Genomic DNA, 19,496 nt, shown 5'->3' on the forward strand with positions numbered 1-19,496 from the left:
TCATTCACTACACTAATTTCTTTTACCTGACTTCCTTAGTTTCTTCCTTTCTTGTTATTTTATATCGATAACCTCTGTTTTCTAATGTCATTTTGATTATTTTATAACATTAGATTCATTAGATAGAGAAAGAATTTAAAAGGTGGAATTTGTACCATTACGTACCACTATTTAATTTAACATCATTTTTCTAAAAGGAGAACTACGTATTTTGTTCGTTAGACATAATACACACATATATGTATAAACGAATTCGTCTGCTATGTAAATTCGTAGACGTGTGGTCAAATGCAAAGTTTATTTATAATTTTTACCAATAGATGATACAAATATTTTCTATTACATATTGACTTTCCTATACAGAGTTTGTGCTTTTATACATAGTATTAGTAGAGAATATTATCAAGTAGAGATTAAATCTATCAGTATTAACTAAATACAAGATTAAGTCCTATATTTAGTTAATATTTATAATAGTTTTTGATAAATGATATGATAAATTTAGCTATACCTTTTTACCAGTAGATGGTACAAACACTTCTTATAGTGTGTTATTTTCTAAAACAGCTACATGTAGCGCTGTAACAACAACGATGATAGTTTACATCATGGTGGCTTTGTAATAACTGTCAACATCAATTAATCAAAAAGATAATGTCTCATAAGGTGGTATTTCATTATATTTAAAAAATCAACCTCTCATTTTTACATTTTTACGTTGGCCATATTTAAACGTTCGTCATTGTTTAAGTATTCAATTCTCATATTTGATCATTATAATTTCATGATCCTGACATTTCAACTTTAGAGTGCATATTAACTGACAACCTCGAATTTATCGACTTTTTTTTAGACAGTATGCAATGAACGCGTAAATAAAATAACATTAATTTCATATTTTGTGAAATGAAAATGAAAAATAAAATTCTCTGATTTTCAAATATGATTTAGAAAATTATGAAAGTATTTTAATGTACAGATTATATTTCAGGGAACTATTAGAAAGGATTCATCTATCAGGAATGGACATCAGTCAAATGTTAAAGCAAAATCAAAAAGTTCATCATCTTATGCAGACTCAGAGAATTCTGAAAAAGTAGATTTAAAATTGATAAGAATGTCTCAAACTCTTGAAAAAAGAAAAGAGGATGACAGTCACTCAAGATCAACACAAAATTTACAAACAAGCAGAAATAGTACAAAACATCCTATTAAATCCTCTAAAAGTGTTCCTGCTAAGGAAAGTTTTTCCTCAACATCTAAATCAAATATTAACAAATCTAAAATATCATCAAAAAGTATTTTAACAACTAAAACACAGTCTGAATCTATGAAGAAGTCAGATATCAATGCTGTAAAAAGCAGTAAAAGTAGTAGTGGAAGAATACAGAGTAATTATTCAGAAAAGAGAGGACAAAGTACAATATTTATACCACAATCACTTACAACTAAACTCAATGCTAAATTATCTAATAAAGGCATTAGCTCTGTATCAAAAAATGGAGAAGAAGTTAAAACAAATTCAAGTTCATCAAAAACAACTGAATCAAAACCAAGGTCTAGACAACGTAGACTATCTAGAACATTAAGTCCAAGTGAAGTAAAAATGTTACATTCTGCTAATAATAGATCAGATCCTTTACAAAAAATGGACCAGAGTAAAAAGGAGAAAATAGAAGTGCTTCAGACAGACAATGAATATGATTATGAAGATGATTTTGAGGTAAAATACTGTAGTTTATGCACAATTTAGAATTTAGGCCTAATTAAAACTATTTCATAGGATTATGAATCTGATTTTCAAGAATGCACAGATAGTGAAACATCTGAAGTTAGTGAAGAAACAAGCATTAATCATATTAATGTACCACTGGACCCAATTGAACTGCATACTGCAAAACAAGTACTGATATTTATTTTATCATAAAATAGTATCAAAAGCAGTAATATTTTTTTATTTCAAGTTATCACTTTACTGTAGCGCAAAATTGTGAACAGTGCCGAACAAAAGGAAGAAGAACATATGCATGATTCTGGTCATTATGAGCTTACAGAAGCAAGAAAGAGAGCTGCAAGAATAGACTCAATTGCAAATGATTCGAAGCTATCTTCTCTTCTTGAGATAAAACAACCAGTTAATAAATCATTTAGGTTTGTTCTAAGCAAAATCAAGTTTCAAAATAATTAAATAATTTTTATTGTGCAAATTGTACTGTTTTCAATAATTATATATAAATGATTGCCAAAATAATATTGATTTACATAAATAAAAATTTAATATATGCACGTGTACGCATTTTTATATAGTGAGGATAGATCGGAAAATAAATCGTTACCATTATCTACTGATGAAGGATTCGAAGATAGTCGTTCGGGTGATTTTGCAAAATCACCACCGCTCTCACAAATTTCATTCATTGATTTCCGTAAAGCCAAAGAGGAACAAAAACCAAAGGTAATAAATTGATAAATTAACGAAATAGTGAAACTTTTTATTAATAATTTTATTTATTATTGCTTTCAGAAACCCAAAAAGAGTTTAAGTAGAGGTGAAGAGCTATTAGAAATGATAAAATTAGATGTTATGGAGTGGTCTGTTCTGGAATGTTCACCTATACCATATGAAGAATTTATTAGAAATTATGGAAAATTAAATGCTCAACAAGTATAGTGATTGTCTATTAATAATACTACATTGTGTTATTAATTGAAGAATTAATGCGTTCGATTTTTAGATATCTACGCAAACTGGTGAAGATAATATTGACATAGAAACACAAACGGAGGAAATAACATTTAAAAATAAATGGACTCAATTTCCAATAGCTTGCAGACAAAATTTACAAACCAAGGAAGATTTAAGCTTATTTCGTATGGTACATACACTTATCACTTTTTACTGATTAATCTTTATCTTAAATATCACATTTTTAGGATCAAATTGGGGTCGGTAGTGACAATGATAATGATATAGAAACTATAAACTCTATGTTACCGCAATCCTTTGATATATTGCGACTAAATGATTTCATGAGTCGCGCAGGAAAGGTAATGTTATCGTTATTGGAAGAAAGACGATCTGGTGGCAATGTATTTAAAAATGAAGAAGAAATACCATTCAGTGACGGTGTTGTCAAACTTTCTATAAATTCCATAACATTTTTGGCTGGTAGAGCGGTAACGATAATCCATTATTCAGAAGTCTTAAATAAAATCCTATTGACTATTCATTCTCCAGCTGAAGAAGTACGAATTATTTATTGAAGTACCAAATATAATCTATAGTAGTAAAACGTGTAATATTTTATTCAGGAAATCGAGACATCTAGCAAACAAGATTATATAACCGATTGTTGTATTGGATGCGTTTGGAATATTTCTGAACCATCGATGCCAATTAAATTATTGTACTCTACCTGCCCTATTACTTCATGTTGTTTTCATTCAACGAATTATAACATCGTATTTGCTGGACTTCAGGATGGGTATAATATTTTATTACTTTCAATTGTTGTACAATTTACTATATAAAAATAAATAAATATATTGAACAATAGATCGATAAGTCTCTGGGATTTAAAGGAAGATGAAATGTGGCATCAGAAAGTGACAGATAAAGCCAACAATTTAGATTGGACAATACGGATGCCTACATATACAACAGCAACAAATGTAGAAACAAATCATACAGCACAAGTTGTTGCAATACGTATACTATCTAAAATTGAAGAAAAGTCAGTAGAACAACATAACAATAAATTTGTACCAATACAGGTTTGTTAAAATTATTGTACGCATTATATGTTGTCATGTATATAATGCTTTAGTTATTAATGTTATCTGCATCAGTTATTTGTTTAACTTTAATTGTGAATATTACTTGTACTAATAGATATGTAGCTTAAGTGAAAATGGTTCAGTTGTTATATGGAGTGTTTTGCACAATATGGGCAAAAATGTCGACGATTTAGGACTGTCATTTTGGGGTAGTGTAAAACTTATTAAAAGTCAAGAACTATTTTTACAACCTAACTATAAAAAAAAGTAAATATTCCCTAATAACATGTTTATTACCTATTAAACTTCAACTTTACTAAAGTTTTTTAACTCTCTAGAAAGATCATTGCAGCTACGTTCATTGATATGCATGTGGATTGCGTTGATAGTAATAATCTTTATATTGCCACTAACAGTAGCAGTATTTTGCATGGTACTTGTATTGGTAACAAAGCTAATCCTGCTGTATATACAAAGTTGGATACTAGTAAGTTATTAATAATACATCAATTTTAATTAGTTCACTGTAATTTCAATACTTCATTTGATGTTTCAGATGCCTGTGGGAACGTAACTTGCATAGAAATCTGTCCATTTGGATATTCGTTCTTCTTGGTAATATTTTTACTTATATTCACTCTCTTGGATTCTTTCGTTGTTCCTAAAGCAGTTTTCTAATACAGGTTAGCTGTGATGATGGAACAATTCGATTGCACTCTTTAGATATTAAGAAACCAATTTTACAATTAAAAGATGAAGATAATACATACATTATTAGATCGGTACAATGGTCAAGGTCGAAACCATTTACACTTTTTGTACTAGACAATAAATCATGGTAAGAAAAGTTAATAAAATGAATATTGATCTAAACGAAGTAAGCAATTGAAATAACTTTTGTTTATTGTATTTTAGTATACATATATGGGATTTAAGTAACAGTGATATATATCCAACATACAAAATAAATATGCGAAATAGTGGACACATAAAAACTATGCAATTATCAAACTGCAAAACAAAACGAGATACGTCTCATCAGTACTTGGTATGTTCTTTTTTTCATGCATAATAATTTGTAAAGATTCTATATGTGTTATTTTTTCCAGGCGTTTGGTACAGAATGCGGGCACGTAGAAATACACAAGCTAAAAACGAATTTTTATCATTCAAAGGAAGAAGATTATTTACAAGAATTAAATGCTTTCATGCGATACGTCACGATTTTATAAATAAGATAAAATCGCCAATAGGGTCAATACTGTTCAAGGAAATTGACACATTTTTTATACTTCCGGTGAATTGAAACAAACTTTGTATGCCTTGGATATACATTTATATTTTCAAGGTGAATGATACATACTTAAATGATATTTAAGGACAATCCTATAATCATAATGTATATGCCCACTGAAAAGCATTTTTTAAACTGTTGTATCACTTTAAGGCAGAACTAGAAGTTTACACAAAACTATTATTATTTATTGTGCACATTATTCACTGTAACGCACAAAACTGAAACCGTCCACGAATTGTATACAATCTAAAATTTTATAATGTAAAAAGATATTTAAATAATATACCTCAATGAAAACATTCTTCAGTAATAATTTCTTTATTATTCTAAATATCACTTTATCAAAACATAGACTTATATAATGATGTAAGGAAAGACATTTATGTTCAGGTAATTTGTAATTTACTTAACACAACGATCAAAATATATATAACCTTCATATAACTATAATGGAAATTCAAATATGCCGCGCCGTTGCAATTAGCTTGTTTTACAAGATCATCAATAATAACAGGATAACTCGCTACACGTTGAATTTGGTGAACTTCTAACTGTAGATGTTGAGTTTCGTCCTGTAAAAAAAAAGGACATTTGCATTTGTTTTAAATAATATAAATCTACATCAATAAACCTATTCATCGTCATAAAATTTTACGTTATTCATTCACAATGTGCGATTATTGTTCTTGGATTGATCAAATTTTAGCGAGAATCAAATCTGAGGTAAAGCCAGATGAAAAGAAACGTCGTAGCTATGTTGATCCAGTTATAGTAGTTCATGGAGGCGCGGGAAAAGTTCCACGAACGAAACGTAAACACATACTCTTTGAGGTTTGAAAAATATTACATACTTTTAACAAGATTAATTTAAAATTAATTAATATTATTTTTAAAAAAATATTTATAAATAAATTACTATAACATGAATTACAGAAATAAAAAGTAATTATTTATAAAACATATTTGATAGTTAGTAAACCGTTTTGTAAATAATTATTAAATGAAGATCCTTATTGATACAAGTAGGTTAAAAATGCCGCCATTGAAGCGTACAGTGATCTTATCAATGGTCGATCAGCAGTGGATGCGGTAGAAAAAGGAATAGTTTATATGGAAAGTAAACCGTTTTTTAATTGTGCGAAAGGTGGCTCATTAGACGTTAACGATGAAATTGTCACGGATGCTGCTATAATGACGATACGCGACGCTGGATGTGTAGGCGCTGTTCGTGACATAGAACATCCTATTTCTTTAGGTATATATTTTATCTAACAAATCAGTGTACGGTTAAAAACATTTCCAGTTAACGATCTACCCTAATTTCCAATTCCAATTTCTAATTATAGCACGGAAAGTATTAGAGAAAACGGAACATGTTCTAATCGTCGAAAATGGAGCTCAAAAATTTGCCTTGGATAACGGAATTTCAATTTTACCGCCGGGAAGTTTAAACATATCCGAATCATTAATGTCAAGTTTTGAATCGCTAACATGTTGTATGAATGAAGAACAGGAAGGAAATGAATGGAGAAATGATACTAAGGGTGAAAAAAAAGAATGCGATTCGGATTGTTTCATAAATCGATCTCAAGATGGTGAAGCATATCCATATTGTGTATTATCTACTGATTTAGACGGGGATGATCCAATAACTATACAGGTGTGTTTTCTACTGCACCATTATTTTATAATACTATTAGACTTCAGACACATTATAAAATCATAAATTACGATTTTATTTAATCCTAAACGTTTGCTCGTTCCTTTGTTACTATATCTACAAAAAAATAATCAAAAATTTAATAGCTACTATAGGTCCTCAAGTTTCATAAAATGCAGTTAGAAAATATGAATATTAGGTTAGCGCGGTTGGAGTAGTAGCATACGATCGTAAAAAACGGCTTGCAAGCGGAACATCGACAGCTGGAGAACCTCGAAAGCCGGTTGGTTCCATCAGTTCAATCGGTACGGTAATTGGTTGCGGCATTTACACAGATGAACATGGCTGTACCTCTGTATCTGGTAACGATACAAGTATCTATTGCTATGCACCAGCACGGAGAATAGTTAAAAAATTATCTGAAGATATATCGGTTAACACCGCAGTAAACACAGTGCTACAGAACTTCGAAAATGAAACCGGGGAATCTCACATAGGTGCCATTGCGTTAGACGCAAAAGGCGAGCCTTGCGTTTCTTTCAATTGCACACATTTCCCATGGGCTTTCTGCCAGAAAGGTTACGTTTATTACGGGATGGCGCAAAACGAGAAGTATTGGGAAAAAATAACTATATTAGAGCGACCTTTAGATTGCATGTGTATAAGCTCCGACGATGAAGATTAGAGAAATGTTAAATATTTCATTTTATATGTGTTATACTAGACGAATTTAACTGTATAAATGTCTATTTTTAACAATGTTAATATTTGTACCTATAGCAATATTAGTATCTTATTATTTTAAAGTTAATATTATGCTTTTACATACCGGAAATATAATACTATGATTTGAATCATATATTCCATACATGGAGAACGCAGGCGTTGGGCCCTTGAAAGTAATTCCGAAAAGCTTGTCCATTTCTAAAAGCATCGAGTAGATTTCTTCTCGTCTTACGTCTGTTATATTTTCATGTGTTATCACCTGGAAGTAATATTTACAAAAATATTTAATGTCGTTGCTTTTAATACCTTTAACATTATTTTTCTCATACGAGAATTACCATGCCTAACGGAGCCCACGTAAGCAAACATATTTCATCCGAATCGACCTCATTAAGGCATAGGGTTCGATACTTGTTATTCCTCGTCTGATAGCCAGGATTGCCTAAAATATGGAAGAAGCAACAAGTTTAAAATGAGGCACAAGAAAGATATGATTATATACTCACTGATATTTTTATAAAATAATGACGAATTAACATACCAATTTTCCCCTCGATGTTCTTTAAATCAACAAAAGCCACATCTCCAACATTAGACATCATGCAGTCAAAGGCAATCAAATCTTTCCCAACTCCATTCGCTACAAATCACATTGTTTTCTTGTTTAATCAGCACACAAATCATCGCTACGCGATTTTATTATCACGCCACGTGTAAGTACACACCTTGGATATTCAAGGCATGTAAATTATATGGCATTTTGCCGTCGCTGTCACTCAAACCAACGACGGAACTCTCTGCAAAAAAGTTAGCAACTGCTTCCGTGTCCGAGCAATAAGGCTTTGTACCTGATATATTCTTCAGAGCAGCCACAAAAGCGTACCACCCTATGAAAATGTGTTTTGACCGTCATTAAACAATTTTGAAAGAGTTTAAAAATATTTTTAATTATTTATGTTACTAAACATATAGAAATCAATTGAAAATATTTAAAAAAAAATTAGCCGATATAATATCAAGAATAGGTAATATTAATAAGTATTATTTATATTTCTCATTATTTCGTAACAACATGCAATAATTACATTTATATTTACTGATTAACAGGAACATTGAAGATTTTGTTTAACAACTTTATCTATAAATATGAAATAAGAAAAAATTATAAATATTCTCACCAACGTCTCGATATCCCGTGAAACACGCCTTGACTCCTTTCAAGTCTCTCAAACTCTTGATCCATGAATCCTGTTGGACGATAGCCGCAATTCTAACAAAGTCATTGTTCCTCTTGGGTACCACCTGCACGATCGTTTTTAGACCCATTCTAAAACAATATCCTAAACACTGTAACCACTATCATCTCTATCCACAACTTTATGCAACTTGAATGTTTACTTACTTTCTGGCGTCAAACAGCTCCTCCGGCTTTGCAACAAATATATCTGCACGCTCGGTCTTGAGAGTCTTTAAACAACCTGCTCTGCTCAATTCCTGGATACACGAAATTGCTGGTTCCACACCATACACGATCGAAGCTTCCCTGAGCCACCGACACTTGTTCTCTTCCAAATTGGACGCGACGCACCATTTCACCCTTCTCGATGGATGGCACGTTGCGCGATTATTAGCGGTCATGAAACGAGGAACTGTGGTCAAGTGTTACTATTGTTATTATTGCAGAAACAAAATCTTATAATTTAACTTTTTCACAGTGTAATATGAAAGAAATTCGAGCAAACTCCTCTATGTATCTTGCAAGTCATTATTTTTCTATTTCTTATTATCTTATTACTCTATGAAAAAGTTAATCTTTGATTAATAAGATATGACATATAGTGATATAATATAATAGACTGCGGATTTTTACTTATGGGAGATTTAAGGATGTAAAAATGCATAGAATGTTCATAAGATGTAAATATAGATTTGCACAAGCATCCACAGTCTAATGACAAATTAGTGAAAATCAATTTAAAAAATCAATTCTGTCTGATTAGTTAGAAAATGAACAAAATAAGAAAACTTATTTAATAAAATTTTTTAATAAATTTTTTCTTGAAAAAGATCGAGTGTTATTCATGTTGTAATTAATCGTTGCTAATTACATCTTGTTAGGAAGTCCTCCGGCGTTTCCAGAGTATCTGTGCTCACCGGCGTCGGATGATAATTTTCCAACAATTGACGTAGTATTGAACTGAACTTGTCCGTTTTCAAGGAGCTCATCATCTTCTCCACTTTTTCTGCTACCTCTCTGGTAAAAGGCAAACATCACTTAAAAGATACATTACTCCATCAAATCCTTTTTATTAAAATCTCTTTTTTTTACTAACGATCTAGCGACGACCATCGGCCATGGTTTTGTTATCCATACGCATGGTTTGTCAAGTTTCACGGGCCTCGTCGTACCATCCGGACAAAGATACTTATAATTTTCTTTACTGATCCGTTCCGTCTAATTTCATACATGGTTTCGTTAACAAATTGCTTGAAGTTGTTATATCACGCTACTCAAAATAATTAACACGTTCCATAGCAGACAAAAGTTAGCATGCTTCTCCATTTAAACATTTATTAAGCGAGTATAAAATATTTCTTAATCTACTGCAAAAAGGCATGAAAATGCCAAGAACTCACCTTTCTCTTTTTTTTAGTTACATATTTCACTTTTAATGTTCAATCAATCGTTTATTTTATATCTTAATACTCTACTCTAAGTTTACATACTATTCTGAACTTTGGAATCTCAGGTAAAAAAGCGATTATTCTGATACTGATTATTGGACATACACTGTCCAAAAAGTTAAGATTCCGCGTTTTAAGATAATAGTTTTGTTTGTGCTATTTATGGAACATGTTTAAAAAGAGACAATATTTCGAATAATCGTTTGTTTATCTGAAATTAATCCCTCTACCTTAAAATGCAGCAGAGTATCATTTAATCTAACCCAGGCAATGTCACCTGCGTTATCAGTGAGGCAGAATAAAGCACCTTCGCGACCGTAATAGGCATCATTCGTATAACAGCCGACTGGATTATCGCACGCGGCGCAAAGATTCCTATACTTCGATTCTACGAGCAAGAAGATGGGAATAGAGTAACTACATTGTGTATTATTTTCAATTTGCTTCAACTATACAAATACTTACTTAATCTACTATCATATGTGGTATCGGCGGTCCAAGCGCCAGCTATACAAGCTGCCTCGAAGAAATTCGACAAACCGTCCATTCGATTCTCCAACAACGTCTTGTCCGGATCACATTTTCTCAATATTACCCATTCGTCAAAGTACTACAATTGTGATACAGGTATGTAAATGTTTTGATAGTTCACTTGTATTTTTAAGTAATACTATTTTGTATGCCCAATTTTATATTTAAGTTCAATTATATTATTGGATGCTATAAAGGCCTTAGCATCACATGTTAATTTGGTGTAAAGTGTACCCAAACATTTGTAGCTAAATAATTGTTATACGCAGTGATTACTTTCTATGGCATCTAAAAAAATAATATTTCTCTTCTGATATTTGATTTTCATAGTAAAAATTATGTAATAAATTACAATTAAAATTGCAATTTTCATACATTTTTCCATAAGAAAAAAGAATTGTAAACAACACTATTTATTTATATTACTTGATATTTGTGTAATATTTGAAAAAATTATGATTCTGAAAATGTGTATCGAAATAATGATTCCATTATGTAAAGGTTCTAGATAAGAGTTAGATTCAAACTGTTAACATAAGTCGGTCAATATTGATTCATAAAATTTAATATAACTTCATGAAGACATAGTAACGAAGTTTGTAGATAATACGTAAGAAAATAATGAATAATTTATTGATGCGTTTCATGAACACAGAAGAGTTTTGAGTGTTCTAAGGCCATTTTTACATCCAGAAATACAACTGTAATTAGTTATTAAAGAGGAAGTTCATATCGTGAATTCTAATTGACTGTATTTTATATAAAGTAATTAATATTTTTAATAGAATTCTTCTCAGAAGAAGTGATTTATATACATATAAATAGCAAGAAGCAAATTATCTTCTCTGATACTCCAGTACTTATAATCTTATTTTGAACGATTGGGTTATATTATCTGAGAAAAATAGTATCTTTTATAGGACACAGACACAGTAAACAAGGAGTAGTTATAAGAAAATTAACCGTAGAAAATGCATTGGTCCAATCATCAGTGGTATCCAGTCCAGGATGACAGAATCTCTTACCCTTAACGTCCCATATATTCCTCACATCCTTAGATACTATGACTACCATCTCATAACGTTGCTTCTCTACCAAAAGATAATGTAACATCGAAGAAACGTGAATTTCAACTTCTCACGTGATGGCGACTGGTAAAATAATCTTAATCGCTGTTCGATTTACTTTGTAATTACCATCTGGAAGCATTCTTAGCTCATTCGTGACTAGAATGTTGTATTCGTTGTACGCGGATGCTGCGACCAGATCTTCCGGTTCCATTACGGTAAAGTCGGCTTTGGCCATGGTCAATCGCCGCAGGCAATTAAACCTGTGTAATCGATGTGCCGTTAAAAAACAAGACGCGAGACGCGGAAAAGGGAATCGATCAATACTCTTCAAAAAGTATAAAGTAGCATTCAGATGATCATTATTATTGTCAATATTTAAAATTCTCAACATTGCATTGATAATTATATCTTGATCGTTCACAAGGTGTCTTATGTATAATAATGTGAGTATCTTAACTATTGATACTAATATTGATAATAATATTAATAATATCGATATTTTCAATATTGCAGGGTTCTCAACATTATCGTTCATAGGGGACCCTCTAGAGCCTAGACGATCAATTTTTTTTGCCAATACAATATTATCAATATTTATCGACAAACTGCATTTTCCTCATACATTCAATTTCGCGTTAGCGTTTAACGATGTCAAATCACGAGAAAGCATGTTCAGTCATTACATATTTCAACATTATCAACGAAAGAAGATAAGAACGTATGGAGCACAATTATTTTTCATCAAACCACCTCGACAATATTTGAAATATTGATAATACTTCTCTATGCTAATAGTAGAGGGTCTCTATAATGTTGAGAACCCTGAAATATTGACAATAATATTAATAGTCTGAATACTCTTTAAAAGATTTATCGATCTTTCTATAAATTTGTTATACTCGCCTATCATTTCCTATAACACACTCTACCTGACTCCCTGAGATTACCAACTGCTTGCAAAGTTCGCGGACCCTTTTTGTTGTATGAATGCTCTCGACCACGCATAGTTTCACTGAAACGACGGTGTTTCTAATTTTTTCTTTTTCTCTTGCAAAACTCTTTCTCCTCCTCTCGAGCAAAGGGGAAATCATGACTACATAATTTGTTACCAATGACGAACAAATTGCTCGCCGCTCAAAGTAACTGGAGGGATCGTGTTAACGCGGCTTTCTATAATACTCTACGATATTATTCTCTTATGATACTTGAGTATTTTAAAATCCTATTGTTATCTTTAGCGATGAATTATTAAAGGAATTGCATGGATTTAAAGAAGAATTTTTAATATTTTTTTTTCAGCTTGTATATTTTATAGAATATTGATGATGAATATAGGATATTGATGATCGTGGATATTAATTAAAATTACTTACAATTTTCAGCGTTGATACTTTGATGAACAAACGCGAAGAAGAAGAGTAAAACAAATAATCGAATATCCATCTTTGACGACCTTCCCACCGGCATCCTCTTCAAGGACGTTTCGTAAGTGTTTGATTTTCACTTTTTCACAAGATTCTTCAAACTAATTATCAAAAACTAATACACGATATTTTTCCATGTAATGTTTCATACCAAAAACACACTGATGTACAGGAATAGAGTGTGCAAGGGTTTCATTATTTATAACAATAATTACACTTGTCGCAACGTTATAGTTAACGAGGTAAACGCTAGTTTAATGAATATGCAGACACATTAATTAGTAACGGGAATAACGGTGTTACGCATCAACTTCAATGAAACTTCGAGTACAAATAGAAAACCAACAGGCATTTTATTAATTTTTTATTGTGTATAATTGCATCTATAAATACTCGATGATTTAAAAGATATTTAGCAACAAAGATCGAGTTTCATCTATTGATACAATCAATCGGGTTTGCCTGTTACACCTCTCCTTTTGTTATGCTATCTACTTTTCTTCATTCTCGTATCGCTACTATTAGCGTTATTATTACGCGTGTAGATTGAGCAAACTTCAGTTAATATTCCATGAATAATTCAATTCGAAGTTTCATTGAAATGGACGCTTAATGCTTCACGCAGTCTGGTCGTCGGTTTTCCTCGATTCTGATGTAAATCGACAGAAATCATTGAGAGACAATTAATACGGACACCGAAATGAAGACAAAAACGATCTATTGACGATCACAGATAACCAAATCCACAACGATAATTATTCATGTCTGTTTACGAGACAACTTGATGAATCAACGCAAGGATCCTCTTACAATCGTTCTTTGTAAAAAGTTCTTCGTCATTTATGAAATGACATCATCGGCTGAATCTTCAGTTATCGCGAAAAGGAGTATTATTCGACTGTTTCCTAACAACACGTACCTCCACCTTTCAACCAGTGTACCAAATTCTCTTGATATACAATGAAGTACTCTCTCGGCAGAGCGCTAAGGACAGATGCCCGACAATCGAAATAGAAGACAGTAGCGGGTAGACAACAGGCACGGTCTGTTTCGAGGGGAATGAGTGTGAATTATGTGAAAAAGGTCAGCCGGTTTGGCTGCATGAATAACTCGTTTCAACAGAGTCTTTGGAAATGCAAAGAACAACAACGATCGACGAATTTACCACATGGCGCCCGGTACACGAGGAGGTGGATTTCTTTGCATTCGATGCGTCTATCTCTACATGTAACTCCACGCAGACTGGATTAAATTGAAACTGGCTGCTGATGCGACCAATAGTCCAGTAGGGAACTGGAATTATTGAGGCTGGTGGGGGCTTATGCGTAATATAACATGTTGGTACAGTAGATGACGTTAATGTTCATGAACAAACCGAAAAGAATTTAACCAACACTTTGCACAAGTGAATTTTTATATGACGCATACTATTTAGTAAATTGTAAAAACTGTGAATTATAATTGGTTGAGAATTATTACTGCATTTGATGCATATGTGAAAGGAGAAGAACAGGACTGATGTTTCTTACTGATGATAATTTACATTCTCCTACACACTGGCTGCATGTTTGCCTCTGTTATATTTTCCGCGTATTTTCTCAATGAGTCTTGTTGTCGTTATATAAATGGAAAATCCGGAGAGTTGAATTAATTGCGGGTTAATTCAACGAATCAGTTAATTTGAATCAGATTTGAAACAATCTTCGTGTGTAGCTGTTGTTAACTTCTTGATAATCATAGTAGGTTTTTATTTGATACCTTTCACTTTACTCTTTCTGTTCAAGTTTCATCATTCATGTCATTTTAATTAAAACAAAAATTCGATTAATCGTATAATATACACAGCACTTCATCAATATTTACATTATTATCAGTATTATCAGTATCATTTTATTGATCAGAATTAAAGAATATCATAAATACAAGCTTTGCTATTTGTAAAAACAGTAACGTATTCATAGAATATGAGTTATTCACCATGTTCTCTATCAATCATCATAATTTAATTATTTTAGCAATTATATTGTTTCGTGTATTTAATCATTCTATAGTTATACTATTAAACATATAATTCGCAAAGAATAGCTACACGTATCTTTCGCGAATTTAATTAATTGGAAAATAACACAAGATCCGAAATCTTAAACTTTTCTTGTAACTGTGATTTCTCTATGCATGCTCCTCACGTAGAGGTCAAAGTCATGCTACAATTGCTACTGAATTATTTTGTTAATAAGTGTAGGAACGAAGATTGCTAGCAAATTATTATTATTGTTACGCAGTATCATTTCTCTTAAAACATACACATCGTCATCATCATACAATATTTTCAAACAAAGTCTTCTAAAATTGCAAAAGAGTAAATTCGTGAAAACTTAAATATTAAATAATCCATCTTTTTAAACTGTCAGAAGAAATTTTTATTATTATATATATATATATATTTATTACTTTATTAGAGAATATTTGAATAAATTTAAAAAATTGTTAAGGTATTCATATAATCAAACATCCAATACAATTTTGCGCAAAAAATTTTTATTCGATTTAAAGTTATAGTATCCACTGCATAAAAATTACAAATGACATATACATGTATGTTTGATGATAAGCCTTGTTCGACCAAGATAACTAATCAACATTGATAGAAGACTATGTATAAGTGCTAAAAATGACTGATTAATACTTGTGAGATATTTCAACTACTCGTATCATTTTTTTACGACGTAGTTATTTTCTATAAAACGTAATTAATCAATTCTTTTGTAACCGTAAAGATTAAATTAATATTCATATAATAATCTAACAGTACTGGTTATGAAAAAACTCACTTTTCAATATAATTTTTTAAATAGTCTTTTTCATAATATGTGTTAGGGTAGATAAAATCTCTGTAAATACGGAGCTTTTGTCATATGATCAAATATCAGTTATCATAAAATGCATCTTATGCATACATATGTGTGTATCTGTCATATGGATGACCTTGAGATGCTCATATATATATGTATATATATGTATTTCCATATCGAAAGTAAAAATATCTCGAACTTCAAACTCGAAGCTTGACACTTGACACAATTAGTAGTTAGTAGCGCTAGTATAGCTGTATGTGAAGGAGGTACATTAAGTCCACGTGATTCGCTGCCAAAACATCAGCCTCCGTATTTATGTTAGTACGTTCAGCACTTTGCTTCTGTGATATTAACGATATGGAAAGAGAACAAATAATCAAGAGAAAGAACTCTAGGTTCTATGCGTTATATTATTAATATTATTCAGTGTAATATGATATATTTAATTTATCTTTTACGAACAATAATCCTTTTTATTGTGGAAAAATAAATCGTATTAATATTATTGAAGATGCAAATAAAGTATATCATCCGATAATGCAGAGGGTGTTTATTGCGTCGTTATTTATATAAAGTACAAATATAGAGGAATCATATGTAGGGGTAAATTCACTGAACGCGGTTAATTCGATATAGTGAACTTTCACAGATTAGGATGCCATTTTTTAATGTCTGTTATAAAGTACGCAACATAATTTTTATTGAATATTTACAATGTTACTTCTAAATTATATCTATAGATATATGTGATAAGTTATCTTTTTCGTACCAGTGTTTCCTCTCTTATCTTACTTTATATTTGTTCTATGTATTTATTGTTTTCATTTATATATGTGCCTGAAATGTTTCTAATTAGTTATGTATATTAATTTCAGAAAACAATGCTGAATTTAAGCATTGTTCCCCAGACTGAAATATTTAAGACAATATTTTTCTGATGTATTGGTTACTGTAACGCCACAAAAAATGAAGCTGAATTACACGCAGTTGCCTATCAAGGCACATTATTTCTTCTTTATGGCAGGTAAGTCCAATTAATTAAGTTGAAATACATCTTTCTTTATTGTGTAATTCTTTTATATTATTTCTGATCGCAGCTATGGGACCAATTCTTCCATTTTTACCAGTTTATGGTAAACAACTTGGTATTTCAGCATTAATTATGGGCAGTATAACAGCTATTCTACCAATCTTGTTCTTAATTGCTAAACCAACTTTTGGTTTTCTCGTGGATTATTTTTATGCCTGGAGAAAAACAATTTTTATCGCATTATTAGCAATAACGAGTGGTTGCTATATTTGTATGTACTTCTTACCAGTACTTCCAGGTCCAGTTTTTTCAGACTATAGTTTTAGTAATGTATCTTGTGATTTGTTACCATATTGTAAACTAGAGGTACATTTATTATTCATTTTGTTTTATTCATTTGTAATAATATAATTTGAACACTCCCAAACTTTTATAAATTATCAGTTTTTATTTTCTATTTCAGGATATTTCTAAGCCATATGTATGTACTGGAGTAAAGAATGCTATATGCCATTGGACTTGTATAGATAAAAATTTCTCTGTATCAATACAATTCCAAGCACTTAATGAAGAAATAAGCTTTTCCTCAAATTCAACGTGTTTAATTGATAAGAATAGTACCTTATATTGTTCCAAACATAGGAACTGCAATGTTATTTGTGATAACTTGGATGATAGTTATTGTCTATATACATCTGTTACTTTTTGGGGTTTTGTTTTATTAATGTCTCTTGGTAATATTGGTTTCAATGTATGTAATTGCATGAGTGATGCAATTTGTTTTGATATATTAGGTATGATGTAATTCTCTTCTCGTTTCATTTCAGTTTATTAGTGATAAAAGCAAGTATTATATTTCTCAGCTTTATTTATTTTTCTAGGTGAAGGTGGTCAAATGGGGTATGGTAGACAACGTGTTTGGGGAACTATAGGTTTTGGAATTTCTGCCTTTTTAGCTGGCTACACAGTAGATTATTGGTCTAAAGGAGAAATTATTAAAATATACACACCTGCGTTTTTACTTGTTTTCATATTCACACTCATTGATCTATTCTGTTGTAAAAAATTAGACGTGAGTACCTATCATAAAATCTCAAAAATAAAAAGTATTTGTTTTTAATATATTTAATTACACAACTTATTAAAACTACTTTTTGCAGCTGCCAGTAATGACAGGATCGGCAGATATACTGAAAGACATTATGAAACTTTTGAGGATGAAACCTATAATTATATTTCTCTGTTTTGCAACAATTGCCGGCATTCTTGATAGCTTTATGATTTATTTCTTATTTTGGTAAATTCTTATTTCGATAAAATATTAAATTTTTAATATTTAATATAAATTTTTAAAAATGTGATACATAAATTACAAGAGCAAAATGAAATTCGCAAATAATACGTTTCAAATAGGTATTTAGAAGACCTCGCTATGGCAACTAATTGCATGAGAGAGATTAAATTAATAGAAGGTTTAATCGTTGCAGCAGAAACTTTGGGCGGCGAAGTAATTTTTTTTTCATTGTCTGGTATATTACTTATTTATTTAAGTAACCTTATTTTTTGTATTATTTTTTATTTTTTAATTAGTTTCTTCCTAATAGGTAAGATCCTAAAGAAACTAGGATTCGCATATAGCTTTACATTGTGTTTCGTATGCTACGCTTTACGACTTGGACTGATTTCTTTGGCATTAAATCCGTGGTGGGTAATACCAATAGAACTGTTTATGCAAGGACCTACTTATGCACTTTGTTACACGACAATAGTCGCTTATGCAAGTAAAGTTGCACCGCCCGGAACATCAGCTACCGTTCAAGGAATCGTAGCTGGCATGGATGACGGTTTTGGTAATGAAAGTTTATGATATGGATGTACCGTTGTTTAAATATAATACACATAATATGCATTTGTATTATTCTAATCAATGTTTACGCAAAGCTACTCAAAGATGTTACTCAAGTATACTTAATAGTTTTACTATATTATTATTTATTACTCCAGGTTTTGCAATTGGTAGCCTGATAGGCGGAATCTTATACAAATTATTTGGAGGTGTAACGACGTTACGGATATTTTCATCAATTGCCGCTATAGCAGCAGTCATATATCTCATTTTATACCTGTTATATTTAAAAGATGTAACACCAGGTAGTAAAACTAATAGTCATTAGACATTTAATTTTCTGTATGCTGCTGTGATTTAAACAATCTTTTATTATAGATACAAAGAAAAATGTAGAGTGGAAAACACCAGAAGAAGCTCAAAAGAAATGTACAGTTGCAGAAAGCTGACTACACAAAGATGTAAATCAAAAATATTTGAATATTTTACTGCAAATGGATATTGTTGTTAATAATATAATTATCGTTTTACTAACCGATTTGTTTATTACCAATCGATAATTTATAAATAAAATTAGACATATTTTTCTTATTGG

General features: G+C 31.0%; 4 protein-coding genes across 12 annotated transcripts; 3 read left to right on the forward strand and 1 right to left on the reverse strand.

Annotated features, from left to right (window-relative positions):
* Nucleotides 1-559: 559 nt before the first annotated feature.
* On the forward strand, nucleotides 560-5,375 carry LOC132912257 (cytoplasmic dynein 2 intermediate chain 1). Its single transcript, XM_060969561.1, has 16 exons — nucleotides 560-666; nucleotides 992-1,723; nucleotides 1,784-1,903; nucleotides 1,982-2,151; nucleotides 2,308-2,455; nucleotides 2,525-2,665; nucleotides 2,736-2,876; nucleotides 2,935-3,246; nucleotides 3,313-3,485; nucleotides 3,558-3,774; nucleotides 3,893-4,044; nucleotides 4,116-4,264; nucleotides 4,334-4,392; nucleotides 4,461-4,615; nucleotides 4,693-4,825; nucleotides 4,887-5,375. The coding sequence occupies exons 1-16, from the start codon at nucleotides 655-657 to the stop codon at nucleotides 5,007-5,009; spliced, it is 2,937 nt and encodes a 978-aa protein (XP_060825544.1). The 5' UTR covers nucleotides 560-654; the 3' UTR covers nucleotides 5,010-5,375.
* Nucleotides 5,374-13,261, reverse strand: LOC132912267 (transferrin). 5 transcript variants are annotated; one of them, XM_060969588.1, is made up of 15 exons: nucleotides 13,120-13,261; nucleotides 12,650-12,758; nucleotides 11,873-12,006; nucleotides 11,640-11,767; nucleotides 10,611-10,755; nucleotides 10,376-10,533; nucleotides 9,794-9,915; nucleotides 9,569-9,714; nucleotides 8,863-9,109; nucleotides 8,639-8,787; nucleotides 8,186-8,347; nucleotides 8,002-8,100; nucleotides 7,799-7,902; nucleotides 7,564-7,719; nucleotides 5,374-5,646 (listed from the first exon to the last, which is right to left on the reverse strand). In XM_060969588.1, exons 1-15 carry the CDS (start codon nucleotides 13,211-13,213, stop codon nucleotides 5,461-5,463), a joined length of 2,139 nt encoding a protein of 712 aa, XP_060825571.1. In that variant the 5' UTR covers nucleotides 13,214-13,261; the 3' UTR covers nucleotides 5,374-5,460. The 5 variants fall into 5 exon arrangements, with proteins under 5 accessions (XP_060825571.1, XP_060825575.1, XP_060825573.1 ...); XM_060969589.1 differs by lacking the exon at nucleotides 5,374-5,646 and adding an exon at nucleotides 6,955-7,093; XM_060969592.1 differs by lacking the exon at nucleotides 12,650-12,758 and having other exon boundaries at nucleotides 13,120-13,223.
* LOC132912326 (uncharacterized) lies at nucleotides 6,187-6,800 on the forward strand. The gene is made up of 2 exons (XM_060969735.1): nucleotides 6,187-6,329; nucleotides 6,421-6,800. Exons 1-2 carry the CDS (start codon nucleotides 6,266-6,268, stop codon nucleotides 6,798-6,800), a joined length of 444 nt encoding a protein of 147 aa, XP_060825718.1. The 5' UTR covers nucleotides 6,187-6,265.
* On the forward strand, nucleotides 13,129-19,492 carry LOC132912281 (major facilitator superfamily domain-containing protein 6). 5 transcript variants are annotated; one of them, XM_060969633.1, is made up of 10 exons: nucleotides 13,129-13,231; nucleotides 16,901-17,049; nucleotides 17,123-17,421; nucleotides 17,519-17,849; nucleotides 17,937-18,127; nucleotides 18,216-18,352; nucleotides 18,469-18,584; nucleotides 18,660-18,905; nucleotides 19,060-19,206; nucleotides 19,280-19,492. In XM_060969633.1, exons 2-10 carry the CDS (start codon nucleotides 16,992-16,994, stop codon nucleotides 19,348-19,350), a joined length of 1,596 nt encoding a protein of 531 aa, XP_060825616.1. In that variant the 5' UTR covers nucleotides 13,129-13,231; nucleotides 16,901-16,991; the 3' UTR covers nucleotides 19,351-19,492. The 5 variants fall into 5 exon arrangements, with proteins under 5 accessions (XP_060825616.1, XP_060825614.1, XP_060825619.1 ...); XM_060969631.1 differs by lacking the exon at nucleotides 13,129-13,231 and adding an exon at nucleotides 14,807-14,909; XM_060969636.1 differs by lacking the exon at nucleotides 13,129-13,231 and adding an exon at nucleotides 14,807-14,909 and having other exon boundaries at nucleotides 18,543-18,562.
* Nucleotides 19,493-19,496: the final 4 nt, after the last annotated feature.

Source organism: Bombus pascuorum, chromosome 11 (assembly GCF_905332965.1).
Source record: "Bombus pascuorum chromosome 11, iyBomPasc1.1, whole genome shotgun sequence".
NCBI lineage: Eukaryota > Metazoa > Arthropoda > Insecta > Hymenoptera > Apidae > Bombus > Bombus pascuorum.

What these genes read in the sequence shown, in the direction of transcription:
- LOC132912257 (XM_060969561.1), top strand. An exon ending in ATTTAAGCTTATTTCGTATG is followed by an intron (nt 2,877 to 2,934) that starts GTACATACACTT and finishes TCACATTTTTAG; the next exon opens with GATCAAATTGGGGTCGGTAG. An exon ending in TTGGATATTCGTTCTTCTTG is followed by an intron (nt 4,393 to 4,460) that starts GTAATATTTTTA and finishes TTTCTAATACAG; the next exon opens with GTTAGCTGTGATGATGGAAC.
- LOC132912326 (XM_060969735.1), top strand. Translation starts at nt 6,266, where the DNA reads ATGACGATACGCGACGCTGGATGTGTAGGCGCTGTTCGTGACATAGAA. An exon ending in AGAACATCCTATTTCTTTAG is followed by an intron (nt 6,330 to 6,420) that starts GTATATATTTTA and finishes TTCTAATTATAG; the next exon opens with CACGGAAAGTATTAGAGAAA.
- LOC132912267 (XM_060969588.1), bottom strand. Translation starts at nt 13,213, where the DNA reads ATGCCGGTGGGAAGGTCGTCAAAGATGGATATTCGATTATTTGTTTTA. An exon ending in GAACATCGAGGGGAAAATTG is followed by an intron (nt 7,903 to 8,001) that starts GTATGTTAATTC and finishes TCCATATTTTAG; the next exon opens with GCAATCCTGGCTATCAGACG. An exon ending in CGTGGGCTCCGTTAGGCATG is followed by an intron (nt 7,720 to 7,798) that starts GTAATTCTCGTA and finishes TATTACTTCCAG; the next exon opens with GTGATAACACATGAAAATAT.
- LOC132912281 (XM_060969633.1), top strand. Translation starts at nt 16,992, where the DNA reads ATGAAGCTGAATTACACGCAGTTGCCTATCAAGGCACATTATTTCTTC. An exon ending in AATTTGTTTTGATATATTAG is followed by an intron (nt 17,850 to 17,936) that starts GTATGATGTAAT and finishes TTATTTTTCTAG; the next exon opens with GTGAAGGTGGTCAAATGGGG. An exon ending in AATTTTTTTTTCATTGTCTG is followed by an intron (nt 18,585 to 18,659) that starts GTATATTACTTA and finishes TCTTCCTAATAG; the next exon opens with GTAAGATCCTAAAGAAACTA.